At 38.6% G+C, this 18,593-nt stretch overlaps 1 protein-coding gene across 7 annotated transcripts in view; it reads left to right on the forward strand.

Moving 5' to 3' along the window:
- Positions 1–18,593, forward strand: part of MCC (MCC regulator of WNT signaling pathway) — a 183,348-nt gene that overhangs the window by 133,330 nt on the left and 31,425 nt on the right. For all 7 annotated transcript variants that reach the window (XM_064403762.1, XM_064403763.1, XM_064403764.1 and 4 more), the window contains 6 exons: positions 664–827; positions 5,448–5,654; positions 14,413–14,559; positions 14,858–14,947; positions 15,591–15,739; positions 17,423–17,563. In XM_064403762.1, the coding sequence (XP_064259832.1) occupies positions 664–827; positions 5,448–5,654; positions 14,413–14,559; positions 14,858–14,947; positions 15,591–15,739; positions 17,423–17,563 (898 nt within the window). The remainder of the gene's footprint in view (positions 1–663; positions 828–5,447; positions 5,655–14,412; positions 14,560–14,857; positions 14,948–15,590; positions 15,740–17,422; positions 17,564–18,593) is intronic.

Genomic DNA, 18,593 nt, shown 5'->3' on the forward strand with positions numbered 1-18,593 from the left:
ACTTTACAATTAAAATAGCGTTGTTGTATAAGCTGGTAATATGGTTGTAGTATGAAACAAAAGCTGTGGTGTTATGATCCCTGAATATTCACCCATTTTATTTGAAGGAGTAGCTGTTAAAATAAAACACAGGCTCTAAGATTATTGGTAGGGATCATTTCTGTAAACACCACGACTTTTTTAAATCAGGCAATATCTAAGTAGAACCACAAAAATTCCTCTGAAAAACATCAAGTCATAACATCCCTGAATGTACCAGACAGAAGAATCTTGTATTTACAGAGTCGAATGTATGACTTCAATAAAATCAGGATAATAGACCTTGAATGGCCAAAAGAACAACATAAAAGAAAGTCACAGAATGTAAGCATGTAATATCTTGAAATGTTCTTCAGAAAAGAGGGAGTTTTGAAGAAAGAATGAACACTTCAGATAAGCTGTGGGGTGTTGTCAGATGAGAGGTAGCTCATTATTTCAGTTGGTGTGATTATGGTATTTAAGCCTATCAGATGTTGAGGAAAAAGTGGTGGAGTGCAAGGACGTTCTCTGAGCCGTATCAGTCCTGGCTGTTCTGCAGCAGACACTTCCTGGCTGAGAGTTTGTTTTTTCACTGAGTCACTAATTGTTGTGATGTTTGTTTTGTTTTGTCTTGCTTTCTTTTAGATAACTGTAGTGACTTGAATTCAGAACTGCAGAGAGTGCTGACAGGTCTGGAAAATGTTGTCTGTGGGAGAAAGAAAAGCAGCTGCGGTTTATCGGTGGCAGACGTGGACAGGCACATTGAACAGCTCACTACTGCCAGCGAACATTGTGATTTAGCTATTAAGGTAATGGTAACATTAGGCTCTAAAATGCAGTGTGTTCATTGCCTGAGACACCTGATCACTTCTGTAATAATCATAATCACACTTTGCTTCCAAAGGTGTTAAAAGTACTTCAGAGAAGTCAACTGGAGTTCACAGTGTATAAGTAGTAACAGACCTATTCTACACCTCCCAGGGTCCAGGAGGAGCTACTTTGGAACCTCAGATCAGAAATGTGCTTGTCCTATGCTCATTTCAAAGATAAGAGAAATGGGGATACTCAACAGTTAATTTACTTTCTTAAGTAATTTTGCTTATCCAGCAAACAAGCTCTCACCTGCCCAAGGTCCTACAGGTAATCATTGACCAGTGACTGAAAACACACTGTGTATGTTTGTGGTTGGTTAAGTTGTGATTGGCTGCCTTAAAATATAAAGCTGTCCTGATTCCAGCCAGGACTGGGCTAATTTTTACAGTAGCCAGGAGGGGACATGGGCAGGTTGTCCTATATCCCTCATTTTCCAGGAAGGGGAGAAGGGTTCCCTTCCTGGTCATGTATTCTTGGGGGTGAGAGCTCATGTGCAAACTGCCCATTTCTTGCACAATCCCTTACTAGTATTTTTGCTGTTACTGTTCATTTTCTTACCTCATTGCTGTTTCCAGAAAATAGTTTTTATCTCAACCCTGGATCTTGGCATTTTGAGCCTATAATTTCCCTTTCTACCCCTCCACTGGGGACTGGGAAGTGAATGAATAGGGCGTGGTTTGGAGTTGTTTCAGTGGGAACACTAAATTGGGGAACACCATTCCCCACAGCACAGCAAAAGGTAATTTAACACTAAACATTGGTTGTGCATTCATTCAAATGAGATAAATCAGCCTCAGGAACAAATAATTCAAGTGATATCTGTATGTTGTGAGTGTAACTGAACAAGGGGATGGATGTTTGCTGGCACATGTAACAAAAGGCACTGCAGTTCAGAACCTGAAAGCAAGAGAGCCACAGAGAATCTTCCTATATACAGGGGAAGACATGAACAAACTTTTTGTGTCAGGTGGAAAGGTGTCAATGACTCATTTATACAAGAAAAATTGTACTGACACATTGGTCTTGCAGTGAGGAGGTCTCTGACCATTCTGGATGGCTTTGACAGCCCTTTGTCCTAGTACTGGGAAAAGCTCCTTCTCTCCCTGATGGTGCCTGAGGAATATGACAAAATATAGAGCAATTAATGTTGAGTAATAATTTGAAGAATGTGTGTATATTTGACTTCTGGTCTCTTGGGAGCAGTATTAAAGCAGTTTATTTGAGTATCTCAGAGGATTAGGATCAGTACTTTGAATGTTGCCAAGTACTTTTTAGAGTTTGAGGGTTAGCTATTTTCAGAGGTCACTATTCACCAAAAGAGAGGCTGTGGATTCTGGGAAATAGGAAAAGATCAGCCTGTGTGAGGCCCACAAAGGTATCTGAAGTGAGGTATGTTTAACAGAGGGAAACGCATACATGGAGCCCCTCTCCACCATTCCACCCCTGGCTGCAGGTAATTTCCGCTTTCATGTTTCCTCAGAGGAAAAAATGGGGAGAATTTTAAAGTGGGTGGAATTGTGAATGGAAACCTGAAGTCTGCTGACTACTTTTTGCTTTGGCAATTGGCTTTTTTTTTCACCAACAGACTAATGCATTTAAATGTTTTAAATCCTTCAGCTTTGGTGGTTAAATTTCACTGGATTCTTTTTATTGCAGTTGCTGCTGAATTACTTTTTGCTTCTTTTATACAAATTATGTCACCCTAGCTGTCTCAATTGTTGTGCCCCACAGAAACTGAAAAGACCTTGAAATCAAATTTATCAGATTGTCTTACTAACTGAACAGTTACAAAAGCATACTTTAAGAAAAGGAGTTAATAAAATTTCCACAGAATAGTCCGATTAATGCCTTGTTTGTTTTGGAGATCACATCAGTAACAGATACCTAATTAAAATTTTTCTGATTAAAAAAGCTGTAAGTATTTCCAAGTATGGAACATTTAGAATATGAGAACAGCTGTACTGGGTCAGACCAAAAGTCCATCTACCTCGTGGCAGATGCTAATGGAAAGACAGCATCAAAAATTACATGTGTAGTATGTTCTTCCCCTTCCTTCAGAGATGCTTCCGGCAAAGTGGGTCTGTAGAAACTTGAACCAAAGATTATGTCTTTGTGTTGAATTGTAATGAGTGAAATTTTGTTCTTTGTTAACATCCACTGTGCTTTTGGACCTGTCTAAATTTTTGGCCTCCATAAATTCTGTTAGGAATAAATTCTGCCATTGAGTTACACCATGGGAAGAAGTCCTGCTTCAGTATCTTTTAAACCTGATACTTGCTGATTTAATCTGATATCTCATCTGTAACACAACACTTCTTGTAAAGAAAATAAGGTAGAGAGCACTGATGGCAGTGTCAGTGACAAGACTGGAATTACCATCATATGACATCCTGCTACCCTGTGCTTAGAATGTGACATTGTAATTCAATCCCATACTTGGGATTGAATACCTGAATTATCTGCTGTGCAGCAACACACCAGAAAAAACTGCTCTATAGTGCAGCTTTGAAGAAAACTAATCAGCATTATTTTACATAACTATATGTGTGTACAGTGTTTATGTTTTATTTTCCATGGAGGATGGTTGGTAGCATATTGGACATGACAGAATTGCTCTAGTGGTAGTGTTCTGAGAAGCAGTGGTTAAGGAAGGGGTTGGGAAAATAGCAACACTGGAGCATGGGGAATGGGGAGGAAGGGGCAGCAGCAGAACTTTGAATTAGAGGGATGAGAAAACAGCAGGGGGTGGTGTGGGGGAAGAAGAGAGAAGAGAAATCAGCCACAAAGAGGTTTAAAATAAAGATGGCATCATCAAAAGAGGATGCTCTTGCCATTACAGAGCTTCTCTTTACATTGTGAGATTAACCACCGTGTGCTTATTCAGATCTTGAACTCACCCTCATGCTGTGTTGAAATAATTTACCTGGTCATAATTTGAGACCTATGGGTGCAAGTGAAGCTAATAACATTGGAGACCTGCAGCTTCTTTCACCTCACAGAGATGTTGCAAGCCTCTGCTTTTGCAGAAAAGTAATTTCATTTTCCTGACAAATCTGTAAGCAGAATTACAGTGTAGATACTCTGATCCTCTGTCAATAGAGTTTCATAATTGTGGCTCTGAAATGTATTGCAGTTTTAGGTAAGAGAGACATGAAATACAATTCAAAAGGATAAACTGAACAAATAATAAAATCTCATTGATACCTCAAAGTCAGACAATGCTGAAAACACTGGTAAGATTTCTTGCAGGGAAAAAAAAAGTGTCTCCAGCTAGGCTTATTTTTTTCATCTGTAGTCTAGTTGGTTTTTTTGGTCCCTCCGAATTTAAAGGAGTAAACAAAGCAGTAAATACTCAGTAATATATAGAATCATAGATTCCTAGAATATGCTGAATTGGAAGGAATACATCAGGATTTAAATGTTCTTTTGAATAAAATAACTAAATAGATTATTATTAACCTTGGTGCATCAGTTATTTTCCATATTAGATGTAAAAGTATAGGCTTTAGCTGTAACTTGTTTTTGGATTAGCCAATTTAATTAAACTTTCTGCATTGACAGTGATGTCATATATTCTTTTATTTTCCACATTTCCATCATTTCAATACACACTGCTTTCAGGAAGATTAAAAAGCTTATGGGCAGCATTTGGAGTGGTTTTGCTTGTTGCAGATATCTTCCATAATTAGACATGGAGCAGAGGCACAGCCTCCACTGGGTACTAGATTCCAGACTGCATGTGGCTCCCTAACAGGCTGTTATGCTGTGTTTCAGCATGTTAGTGGCCAGCCTAACAGTTCAGGCATGGCAGTATTCCCTTGCTGGTGGTGGGTGCTTGTAGTTCAGTTTTCCCCACTGTAAGTTCCTGAATGTCCCTTGAACTGAGCAGTGTGTACACAGCTCTGAGCACAGAGGTGGGATGGGAAGTGCTGGATGCCATTGTGTCCCAGAGAAACCCAGAAGCCTTTTTTTAGGTACTAGAAAGGCTGTAACATCCCCTGTAATCCTAGTCAAGGCCAGAGTTTTTTCTTTTATTTTGCTGTCACCTCAAGGAAAGAACATACTCAGGGACACAGGAAAGAAGAACCCTCTTTTAATCCTCTCCCAGCCTTTTTATTGCCCTTTTGTGGCATTAGTCTAGCAACAAATAAGGCACATTCACTGACCGCCCATTTCTGCTTGTTACTTGCAGGGAAACAATAAGTACAATGCTCACCCATGACAAGGAGTAATTAATTTGTTCTAAAGTATTCTGAGATTAAACTACCAGGATTAGTGTCATTCACAGGTGACATGTTTTATTTGCATGTATTTGTCTGCTTTGGTGTTTGTCAGTATGAAATGTTTTAATGAAATGGTCAAACTGTCAAAGAAAATAATTTTGTTTGATATTACTTAGCAAACAAAAGAAGCAAACTAATGGTGTTGAGAGGCTGGGAGTGTATATGTAAGTGTGTAGAGTTGCCTGTTAGTGCACAATTCTGTCCCATCTACCCATTAATCCTGCTCAGTTGTCTTTGCCCCTTTCTGTTTGTTGATGACTGTGTTTTTTGCAGACTGTGGAGGAGATTGAGGGAGTGCTGGGACGTGACCTTTATCCAAACCTGTCTGAGGAAAGGTCTCGGTGGGAGAAGGAGCTGGCTGGCCTGCGGGAAGAGAATGAGAGCCTCACAGCCATGTTGTGCAGCAAAGAGGAGGAGCTCAACAGGACCAAGGCCACCATGAACGCTGTCCGTGAGGAGAGGGACAGGCTGCGTAGAAGGGTAAGGCTGCTGCACAGATAATGCCGTCTTCTTCCTCCAGCCTGTATGGTTTTGTCACCAGAACAGGCTTCTCTTTAATCTCACTTCCTGTGCTGGCTATAGGGCTTTTTGCTTTCAAAGCTGGGCTGTACAAATGACAAAACTAGGACAGAACTGAGCATAATTGAAAAAGAGTGCGTGAAAAACAGCTAGCGTGCACAACAGCCTGATTTCAGAAATCAGAAAAACTGATATGCATCTTCAAGGAAGCATACGTAACTTGGCTATAGAGAAAGCAGATGTTCATCTAGTGAATTTTCCTGTGAGGCTGTTTTTTCCTTGTAAACAACAAATATTTCTTTGTTTTTTATGGGTATTCAATTGGTGATTAGGAGAAAGACAAAAAGCAGGACTCCTGTTAGTGTGCAGTAATTCTCATGCTGAACAATGAATAGTTCCAGCCATGTCCTGCTTCCCTGTCTACATTTTATGATGCTTTAAGGTCAGATAAAGGCTTTGTGTGGAGTCCAAAGTTAAAAAAATAAGGGGGGAAGATTTGTTCACAAAAAAGATGAAATATCTGAGAGAATGTGACCTCAATCTCAGTTATTTTTAAAATTTGTTAACTTTGTACCTGGTAAATTTGTAGAGTTTTGTCTAGATATGAAGTTTTTTAATTTTTAAAACAGGTAGTTTCAATTTTGTGTTCAGTCTAAATGACAATTCAGACCACCATATCATGGTAAACTATTGCAAGTATTACTCTTTACCTGTTGGCAACAGAGGAGCTTTTTTGCTGTTCTAAATTAACATTGTTCTGCAGTGACCATGCCGTTATAATGCATGTGCCATAAAGCATGAACCTACATCGTGTAAGATTTGTAATCTTCAGGTATGACACTTCAATTTACCTTTCAAAACTCCCTGTCTTCGCCTAACACTAAAAAGGAACGTGTTATGAGGCAAGAATAGTAATCTCATATCATATAAAGCAAGACCACTTTGATTTTTGCTTTGTAAATTTTTGTCTTATCATATACTGTAGGTTGTTTTCAGTCCTGAAGTTTTTGGACTGATAGTGACAGCTTTTTTTAGTGGAGGCAATACTACCCCTTGAGCCACAGAAGTAGCATTTATGGACTGACTGGATTGTTACCAAACTGAGGGAGTGGACATCAACACAAGTAGGCAGAGAGTTGAAGTGTGTGCTTGAGAAATTTACTTACACAAATGCAATTATTGACACTCCAGGTGACACAGATGAATACTGAGATATCAAACAAGAGAAAGATAGGTGGCCTTGAGTATACAAAAAGATTCCTGTTTTGAGAAGTATGGCGTGCAAGTTAAGGGGTTTGAAAGAACAGTAACAAGAATTTATGCTGACATCCAGGAGTTACTCAGTTGAGAAACAGAAAAGGGGAAGGAGTTGGTGTTGTTTCCTCGGGGATCAGCATGACTGAGCCATAGTAACAAATTCAGTCCTATGACGTACCAGAGAAGTTATTTTCAGTAGGGGTTGGAAAAAGTGTATAAAGAGTGGTGAGGTCTGATCTGGAATGTTATATGTCATTCTTATCTCTTAAAGGTGCAGTTTAAATTGGCAAAAAATTATGTAGACAATGGTCAAAGAAATGGTCGTGTTCTGTAGAGGAGGGACTTGTCCTGTTCGGCATGGCAAAGCAAATTTTTAATTTGTTTTCTCTTTACAAATGCTAGAGAAAGAATATAAAAATGGGAGCAATGATTCTCTAAACTCAGGAACAAAACTGGAGCAAGAACGGAATAACACAAACCACTTGTGCCTGTAGGGGCACAAAAGTTAGACTATGGGGTGTCCAAGAAATAGGAAGGTTGTGATTCTGAAGAAACAGTAAGGAGTAAAGCTACTGACTACTTTCTAAATGGAGCTTTGAAATATTAAAGTTATGTTTGTATAATGAAATATATTAATATGCAAGGATACCTGTTAAAACCAGGATCATTACATTAGGATTGTATCTGAAGGAAAGCAGAAAAAGCCAAGTTAATACAGCTGCGTTAATTCTAGAGCCAGCCTTAGCATCTTTTAATGATTCTACTATGTTTTGTCTGGCTGCCAGCAGTTCCAGTTCTCTATTATGGAGGTATCTCTGCTGGAAGCAGAATTAAGGTCATCAGCTTGTTTCAGTTGTTTGTAACTAGAGGACTTTACTGAAATCTGGTAATTACTATCATCCTTATCATGCAAAAAAACTGATTTATTACCCCCACCACAGAATTTTGTTCATGACATATGACCCTGTCTGCACACTATGTAGTTGTTGCACTAGAGACCATATTTGCATTTTTAATGTAGCTTCATGTCCGTAGTGGCAACAAAATAAATTTTCCTTTTGATCTATTTTCTATATGCAACCTGAACTCAAAAGTCACTTCAAATTATTTCCCTGGAGAGTGGGAAAGGAGACCCAACTAAAATTTAGTTATTGTCCTTCTCAAATTAAATTGGGTGAAGTGAACAAGCTTGAAGTTGACCAGATCAATAGGTCTATTCCTTCAGACCAATGCCTGTAATCAAGCAGAGTGCTTTCAATACATTTTTTCTCAGGCTTGTTGGAGATTTAATTTAATTAGGTATTTACTGTGCTCAGTTAACAGATTGAGCTGCTCTCTGGAACAGTAGCTAAGAAACAACATACATTCAGAGTTTGTTTCTCACAGGTCATTAGCGAGAGATGTAATTGCTTACTTCTGTAGGTTGTCTGCAGTGTAACAGCTAATTTCATCATGCAGAGGTTTATTTTACCTCCGCATTGTTTTACTGCATTAAAAATAAAATCTATTTAGATCCAGGCCAGTCAGTGCCCTAGAAACTGCTTACACATAGCTGACCATAATCCTGAATCCAGTAATACAGATAAGATGGTGGGGAACTTCTGTACCAGTCTGTGGGATTATTATTATTACATGAGAATAAGGCTGTAATCAGGTCAGCACTATTTACAACTGCTACACAGAGTAACAGGCTTAAATAGTAGAAGAAAAAGTAATATTTCTGTTATTACACAAAAGCCCTTTTATTCAGCAGGGGATTCAGATGAGCAGCAGTGAAACAGCATATAAACTCCATCCTGACAGTAAAGTAAAAATAGTGGGTTTTTTAATTACTACCCATAAAAGTTGTCAGATGAGTGGTACCTCAGTAAAGTCTTACGGAGTTATTTGGCATAAAAGGCAGTGGATGTGGGCAGCATTCAGGCTTCCCTGAGGGTGTTCTGAAAAACTAAGTCTGAAATGAAAAGGCAGTTCCAGATCTGAAAGTCTGTTAAGTCTGTTCCGCATGAGCCGTATGTCAGCTTGTTCAGTTAATACCATGCTTCTGGTTGTGAAGGTTTTTCTGTACCTTCTCCAGACTCAGCTGAAATCACCAAAATTACCAAAACAAAACCACTTCATTACCGGTCTTCAACTGAGACTATAATGGAAACATAATTTGTGGAGTAGTAGAAAATTAGTATTTTATGTGTGATCCCATCAGCTGCCCACATTTCCCACTCCAGAGAACTTTGATTTGAGCAGAGGGCTCTCCCAAAATACATTATTCTTGTGAACAGTTGAAACCTCCCCCTTTCACAGCAGGACTCGAATCCTTGGCCTCGCAGGTGTTCTTAGGCCCACACTGTTCTCAGATGACACAAAGCTGGCAGGATCTGCTGGACTTTGTTTTGTAGTCATTCCCTTTGGGGTCAGAAGGTATTGTTCCAGATTGCTGGAGAGCCCTGATACATTATGGGCCCTTAGAGATTATGATCATCTTGCACAGCTTAAAGTGACCCTGGAGCTGTTCTGCCTCCTTTGTCTTTTGATGAGCGCCAGAAACCTGAGGTAGCAGCCCAAAGCAATTTCCATTCTCTGTATCCTTCACTTGCATGGTGTTTGCTTATGCAGCAGTATCTCCTCTTGGGTATCAACAAAGTAATTTTACTTCTGATTCCAAGCTGACATACAAATACTCAGTGTTTAATTGACCTTATAGATACCAGGAAAGATTTCTTTACCATACTCAATTGATCACAAAAGACAATACATAGGAACTCAGCAAACTTTGTTTGCTGTGGTGCTCAGATACAGAAGAGGCAGAAAATTATCTGGCTGAAAATGATTGACACTAGGACTAAATGAAAGGTAAGGCCTTTTTTTGGCTGGGAAAGACCCTCACCAAACAGAGCAGCTCAAATTGTTACACTGGTGTTTGATTTGGCATCTTCTCCTCCACAGATATGCAGTATGCATGAATAAATTAGAAAGCGGGAGAAGTTCACTCCTTGTGGTTTGTTCTACTTCGTCTTCCTCCTCTGTATAATAGGTGAAAGGAAATGAAGCAGCATTAAAATGCTGAGGGGGAAAAGTGCTGTTATTTGAAGGGTTCAAAGTACCACACGATGAAACAGGTCACAAATAGAGTAGAATGAAAAGAATCACAGGCATGACCCTTATTTGCAACTGGTTTAGAAACAAATGCAGCAGGTGTCCTTCGAATGTGGAAATCAGTGACAGAAACAGGCAGTTCATAGGTGTGGTGTTTTATTTAGGATATGTTAATGAATCATGTAGTTGTCACTATGCATGTGCAAAATACAAAGACTAAAAACATGCTTCTCAGAGTCATGGTTACAAATAATGAAAATACTCCACTGAAATATTTTTCTGTAACCCATGATGCATTTGGACAAACATGTCTGTGACACATGTTAATTTCTTATTAAGTGTTTCATAAATTGAACATTGCTATAGTGCGTCAGCCCCTTTTCTCTTCTACTCTTGCTTTCTTTTTTTTTTTTAGTTCTTAAGGTGATAAGAAATTGCATTTAATTTTTCACTATTTCCTACTGCAATTCTCTGCATTCAAAGGAAAAAAAAATTAGAAATGCAGCTCAACAGTTGGTTCAATTGCAAAACTTAAAATATTAATAAGTGACATTTGGAGTTACTTTTGTTTATATTAATAACTTAAGAACATCTGTTTGCATCTGACCTTTCTTTTGTATCTAGGCTAACCATTGGTCTGAAACCTAATGGTTCTGTTGCCTTGTGTCTCACTTAATTCTGGTTCCAGAAGTGCTAGAACCCTGGAAAGAGCAGGAGCAGGTGCTCCTGCTATTTCCAGGGATCCAGCACTTCTTTAATTATGTAGTTTCTTGGAATACCTTTAGTCATTTGGAAGATCTTTCTGTATATTTATTTCTGGATTTCACAAATGTTTCCCTGGATTTCTCCTTTTTCCCTTCATTCTCAACTCCTTTTTTTTTTTTCCTAACCACATAATAAGATCTGCTTGCCAGACAGTTTCCACCTCATTTTAGTGCTTCAGGAGTTTTATGGCAATTTTTTATACCCTTCTGCATGTTTCTGTGTTTAAATGAGTGTGATGCAAGGACTCAAGAAATTTTTCCCTAAATCCTTCCTGGTTATTCCTCCTCCCAAACTCAGAAATCCACACTCTTCCTGTCTTATAATGTAACTTTTTTGGGTTTGTTTCTATACTTGTCTTTACCTATTGCATTTTGCCAATTTCGTCATCAATTTCCTGTAAGATATTCCCTTCCTCTCTCTCCCATTTCCAAGTGTTTATTGTCTCATGTGCAGTACTGCAGTTTACCTTCATTCTATGAGTTAATCTTCAGAATAATTTACATTACATTGGTAATGATGCTAAAGACTTCACACAGGGGGTCAGACAATTTTTAATCTTGCCTTTAAAACCAATCTTTCCATAACCTGTGCATTCACTAAACCAGAGAATAAAATGGTTCTTATGAACTCTGATTTGGGTTTGGGGTATTTTTTTCTCTTCTTTGGTCATCCTTTGTTTTTTTCTGTAGAATAGCTACCAGTGTGAAAAAGTACTTTCTGAAGAGATGCTGCATACTCCTCTATTTTAAATGGAGGTTTTGGTGACCAGAGACCTAATGTGTCTCTGGGCAGTGTGGTAGATGGGCAGCCCAACCACGAGATCCTTGATGAATGTGTGAATTGTGACATACGTGATTTTACTGGTCAGACAAACTTACCCTCTTATCCTTCTTAGAATTAGCATCCAGTACACAGTGTTGCTAAAATTAGTGCAGTTATTTATAGCAGTCAGTCCAGCATGTAATTTCATAAATGAAGGCCTGACTTAGTAAATGCATCAAGAAGGACAGATAAGCAGGCAGCTTCTTATCGTGGCAGTGAGTTGCACAGATTAATTGTGCTGTGCTCTGAGTTTTCTTCTAGAAGTGCTTTTCTGAGCAAAGCTTTACCTGACTACACTCTTAGCTGTATTAATTTCTCTTTCTGTTGCCAGTGTTGTTTTACAGATTTGTATGAATAATTAGCTTTGTAATCCTGGCCAATAGTCACTTCACAGTAAGAAAACACAGAATAAAGGAAACCTATCTGCATTAAAAGTTTGTGTGATACAGTTTTGCATAAGGTAGTTCTGAACTTCAGAGTCTACCAACACTTGGCATTTAAACAACTTTACCACTCTCTTTCCTGGTTGCACATAAATTTAAAATGTTATTTGCTTTTGAACTGCAATCTTTCAGGACTGGCTTCTGAGCGTAGGTGAACATTTTAGCAATTTTTAAACTGAACATGGAGGCTGGGCTTTTATTTCATAAAGAATACATCCAAATGGTCTTCCTATTTGTTTGCTTTTAAACAGTGCTGTAACTTAAGGACTTGGAGAATTTAATTTGGAACAGCCTGTGTTGAAAGAAATTGTAATAAATGGCAATTTTGACTTAATGACGTTTTAGGGTTGCTTTTTTTTTTTTTCCCTCAGTGTCAATACTACAGTGCAAATCCTGTCTGCACTGGCATTCCACATTTGCAAGCAAAAATATGCATGCATGGTTTATTTCAGGTTTATGCATATCAACAGGCTGAAATTATTGGTTTGGACCAGTAGAGCACTTTTGTCCTTAAGGTTTGCATTAGTGCAGCTGTACCCATGTTGAAGCTAAATATGTCTGTATGAACAAAGGAGGTCGCAGCTGCAAATATATAGAAGATATGTGCTATGGATGTCCACTTCATATGCTCTGCTCAGTTAACTTTATGAGATAATTGCATTTATGATACATAATTCTGGGTCAAGCACCCATATCCATTTTTCAGCAAGTACTTTTAGCATTGGGAGATTTGATTTGAATTTTTTTTGTACTTCTGTTTTTTGGAATAATTTTGTTCAAGGTGTAGCCTTGCAGCTCTGCCACAACTGAACGAGGAACTTAGAAGTGCAACGTGACTTTGTGTTTTTATTGTTGCCACATATGGCTTTTTAAAAATACCCTGTTATGTAAATACACAGACTTTTTTTTTCTTTTTTTGAATTTGTAAATACCTAAAAATTCTTTTGACGCTAAGTGTGCAGGCAGTCTGTCCTTCAGTTTGCATACAACAGAGGGAGAGGTGGGGGTACTCTTCAGGAAATAGGAGCAGGCTATAGAGGATTGTAGGAGACATAAAATACTGTCTTGGTGACTGGAAGGCTTTCCAACTTGAGCTCTTCCCTCTCTGCAGTAAGTTGAAGTGTTCTTTACAGAGAGCATGACTGCTGCTGCTGCTTCAAGCAGAGATTGATAAACACTGTCCAGATGCACCTACACTGAAGAAAGTCTAAGCTTTGATGCAACTTTATATTTGGGGTTTTTTGACTAAGGGACTTCAGCTTGCTTAGTCATTGTATAAATGTATTTAGTATAAAATCCCACATTTCTTTAGACAGTAGGAATCACAGTTGCATTTCATGCTACATACAAGGGGAGATATGGGCTGGACTTTACTTGACTGGACTTCTGATAAAATTTCTCAAGTTCAGTTTTGTAGAGGGACTATTCCAACAAAGTTGCATAGAAACCTGTGTATTTAAGCACAGCTGTGTTCAGGTGAATTTCCTCCTTAGATGGTTTCCTTCACCTTCTCCTATCTCACACTATTTGAGATCTGTGGGAAAAATGAGCTCTGTCACTTTACCTTGTGTCATAACTGTTGTGTTAAGCAGGCCATTTATTCCTTGTCTGTTAAGAATTATTCCAAGGTAAACACTGTAATCTTTAGCACAGCTATAGTTTGGCTTCAGCAGACCTTTCTTTTTTTTTTTTTTTAACCTTTAAACTGAAAATCTTTTGACATCAGTTCTACAAGTATCTGATTTGTTATGAGGACCATGCTGTGTTTTCAGGGTATGTTTACAGAGAGCTTTTGCAGACTGTTGGTTGAGTATTTGCTGGTATTTATTTTTGTCTGTACATTACTCACTAAATGTAGTTTTAGTTGACTGTAGTTTCAAAGCATGATTAATGTTTGAATTTCTTTAACCTTTAAATATGACCAAGTCATCATGTGATTTATTTATGTCAAGTATTTTTTTGGCACTGGAGTTTTCCATTAACAGGAGGATTGTCATTTGATTTGTTTAGCCATCATCATTGTAGGCTGGAGCTTTAGCTTTACCTCAGAGAGAATAATTTCTATAGCTATAGTACAGCTGAAACTTTGCATACTTATTCTACAGTATTCTGCATATTTCCACATTGCACATCTTTTAAAAAACTGATAGCTGTGGGATTTTAAAATAACCTACACTCATCTGCTCCCCATGTGAAAACTTTGTGGCTTTTTTGGCAGTACAAAATTGTAACTTCTGTGCTGAAGCCAGAAGCAATTAGACTTGGCTAGACAATGAGCAAATATCCAGACTGTTTAAACCATAAAAGTGGAAAAATCAGAATGTTGTGTTTTATTGCAGGTTCGGGAGCTGCAGACTCGTTTGCAGAGTGTGCAGGCCATGGGGCCGTCCAGCCCGAGCCGCCTTACTCCTGCCAACCGCCCCGTCAACCCCAGCACAGGAGAGCTGAGCACCAGCAGCAGCAGCAACGACATTCCCATTGCCAAGGTGGGGTTTGTGTCTTTGTGACCCTTTTCATGACCTGGGAAAAGCAGGCTTCACTTTGTGCTGTGCGAGCATGGGATTAACTGGGGGATGTTTAGGGCAGTGCTGAGCAGATCCGTGAACTTGCGCTGTAGAAAGGCATTAAACATTTTTGATTGTAGTTCTCTCAGTTGCAACGCAGGGCTCAGTTCTCTAGTAGTTTGCTTCAGCTTTGCAAGTATAAGTAGAGAACAGATGGGGTTTGTGTGATCTTTATGTGGTGTGGGCTGCTGTGTAACCTGTGCAGCATTCTGACTTGCAGATTGCTGAAAGAGTGAAGTTGTCAAAGACAAGATCAGAGTCTTCATCATCTGATAGACCTGTCTTAGGATCAGAAATCAGCAGCATAGGGGTAAGGACTAAGAACTGTGTGCATGCACGATCCATGTTCCCAATAAAAGCATTCTTTTCTTAATAAAATTAATGATGTGGACTATCTGAAAATACTTGAAAAGCTAGTTGGAGAAAAATACATCAACAAAGAATATTTCACCCTGTATTAAGATCCCATTTTCTCAAAACCAGTAGCTAGAAGGCATTCTGATAAGTGACTTCCAGAGGAAAATTTTGGAGTCAGTTCCACCAAAATATTCTTCGGGAAACTCTCCAGTTTTCATTTTCACAACCTTCAACCAACAGTGAACTGGATTCTGCTTTTGAAATGCCAGTTTCAATCAGTAACACTGCTGTTACTGTGTGTTAATATTTCTTTTACTGAAGAACTTGACTCTAACCCTTTGCTAAACTCTCAAGAATTATTTCACGTATAATGAAATAGTGGACTTCACCCTTGGTTAGTAGAATTTTAGAACAAAATCTCTTCTAAAACTGGAATTTTGTAAATGTTCTATTCAATGTAAAATTCATAACAAAAACTGACTAATGAGTGCATTGAAGTGAGTGCATGCAAGCAAATGCAGTTCTCAATGCAGAAAGTATCTGGGAGAAATCCAGTGGTTATCTCTTCTCAATGATCTATTAACTGCCTTGTACAGGTCTCTAGTACCGTGGCTGAACATTTGGCACATTCCCTCCAAGACTGCTCAAACATCCAGGAAATCTTCCAGACTCTCTATTCACATGGATCTGCTATCTCTGAAAGCAAAATCCGAGAGTTTGAAGTGGAGACGGAGAGATTAAATAGGTGAGCTAGAAATTTAGATGTGCTCACACGTGTTGTCTTCTGTTAGCTTCATTAGAGTTAATTCCATTTTTACCCTTTTTGATCAGTTCTTAATTCAGTTCCTGCTCAGCTGTGGCAGCTGCAGATAATCATGGAATGTGCTTGCTGCAGAGGAGATTGAATTATGTACTAAGGATTCTTCCCATGAGTATGAGTTTGTTTGTGCAGTATTAGATCAATACAGCACCTTCCCCTCTCTGCACTCTGGAGTGTCCCTCTCTGTGGCTGACCAAGTAGTCATGGCATCTTTTTTTCATAAGACACATTACTCCTTGAAATAAGGACTTCCATAACTTAGTCTGCATTATTCTGAAATTAGCTTGCTTTTTTTTGTCCTGAAGAAACAGAAAAATAGCATTTAACTGTCTCAATAAATGTACTGATGCATGGTGGTGTGGCATATATACCAGCAAATAGGTTTCTGTCTGCAGAAGGATTTCAGCATTCTGGTTGCAGTTAAAATACTGCTGGTGTTATCCTTTAGCAAGCTCTATCAAAACCAGTGTTTCGTGTCTTTTTTGGCACATAGAATCAAAACTGTGGATCGGGTGTATGAGAATCGTGTCTCAGCATGTCTCTATCCAAATTCTGTCTTCCCCACAGCTAGCTCAAATTTAGTCTGATCAGTACAATATCTTTTTTTTATTTATAGCTCATGTTTTTGTAGTTCTGCAAAACGTGATTCTTGTTTTCTTTTTTTTCTTTTTTTCTGTACACTGCACAATTATGCTTTGACAACATGTGTCATTATAGAAGATGTCAAGATACAGAAAATGGCAGTTCTTGCATCTAGAAAAGTCAGGGCTTTGTTCTGACAAACACATACACTAGCCCTTCTCAGTCTTCTTTGTCAAGAAGTCGGTGATTTTAGAGTTCTGGATGGCATGGATTTCTTCATTATCTACCTGTACAAGGTTTTAAATTGTTTGTCTCTCTGGTTTTGGCACATATCCAGTTTTTACAGTTAGGCATAATATATCGATGTGTGGTGGTTTGGTGGTTCAGTTGTCAGGAGAGAGACTAAACAGTAATACTGATACTCTGAATCTTCATTTTCATCTTCAGGGTTAACCTCATTTAGGAGGGTATTACAGTTAAGCTTCTGTTTGACTTTTGCCAGAACATTTGGAGGTTACATTGCTCCACTGAAACGTCATTCGTAGTTTGGAAGTTGCCTCTCTAATCACAACCCAAACATGACTTCAGGTGGAATGGTTACTCTGGGTTTTCAGAAGAAAGGAGGCATTTATGCAACTGCATGATCCCTGCACACACCCACAATCATACTAATGAATATGCCATTTAAAACAAATTGCAAATGTGGCAGCAGTAAGTGAGGAATGAAGGCAGAAAAATTGAGCAAAAGGTTAATATGAAACTGTCCTGTGCAGTCTTGTGGCTGCAAAACAAGGGTACAGCTTTTTGCTTGCTGTTGTTGCACAGGGTTATGACTACATTTTATGAGGAGAAGAGGATGACCTAAGAAAAATTTCTTAATCTCTTGTCTTTTGATAAGATATACAGAACTGATGGATTTTTCCATCTTCATTAAAAAACACTTTGAAAGTATGATTGTCCTAGAATTTTCAGGACAGTGACTGCAAGTTGAGCTTGAAGGCTGCACATTACTTGGTTTTTTTGCAGCCGTATTGAACACCTGAAATCCCAGAATGACTTGCTGACAATAACACTGGAGGAGTGCAAGAGCAACGCAGAGAGGATGAGCATGCTTGTGGGCAAGTACGAGTCCAATGCCACAGCCCTCAGGCTGGCACTGCAATACAGGTATGTACCTACACAAGGGGCTCAGCAGGAAGAGGGAGCTGAGGGAGACTTGGTAGAAATGTTTAAGTGAACTTAATGGTGTGCTATAGTAACACTGTTTATTTTTTGTTTTCTCCCTGAAAAAGCATCCCTTTGGTTAAACTACCTGACAAACTACCCAACTGGAGTTATTCCTACAGTGTATTTCAACTGTAGTTGACCATCTAACAGGAATGTAGAGGTTTATCTCTTCATTCTTAAATACTGAATTAACATTTGAATTAGGGGTTGTGTGTAGGCTGAGACTGTGTTGCTGAATCCAGCCTTAAGATACAGGTTCTCTGTACCTGTCCCAAGACAATGGAGAGAGTGTTATACTCCACATAACTCAGAGTGACTTTGTATTACATTAGTTGGAATTGTAGATGAATGGCTTGGTATTGGTAGTAAGTATCTAAACTTGCATCAAACTGTTCACAAAAATACAGTGTCACTTAACACTTTCAACTGCAACTAATTTGGGACTGGCAGGTTTGGTCTTGGAACAAATTTTGTGCCTTTTAAAGAATGTATTCTTTTACTATCAGCCTTGAGCAAATTGCAGTGAAGTGTAAATTGCTAGTAGTATATCAGTATGTATTTTTAAAAACATTAAAATGCAACAGGGATTGTATGACTCATAAATATAATTGGAAGCTGTTCTGCTATAAGGAGGAACATCTTACAGCCAGGACAGAGAAAGAAGTATTTTTCTTGCATCTTTCCTGCTTACAACACTTTGTGTAGTATAATTATATTGTAGAGTATAGAATACTGTATGTTGTATAGTAAGAAGATCTGGGAAAAGTTTCTCAAAGGGATCTTGACCACTGTTTGTATTGTTGCCTGTTTAAAACATGCTTCTGGAGCTTCCTTTATTTCGGGTTGCTCTCTTATCTCTTGGCTTGTTACATTACTTGAGGCCACCTGGCACTAAAAATGGGGAGACTGCTGAATGCTTCTAACAGGGGCTATGTGAATAATGTTCTTTAATATCCCTGCTGCTAGACAA

Source organism: Passer domesticus, chromosome Z (genome assembly GCF_036417665.1).
Source record: "Passer domesticus isolate bPasDom1 chromosome Z, bPasDom1.hap1, whole genome shotgun sequence".
Lineage (NCBI taxonomy): Eukaryota > Metazoa > Chordata > Aves > Passeriformes > Passeridae > Passer > Passer domesticus.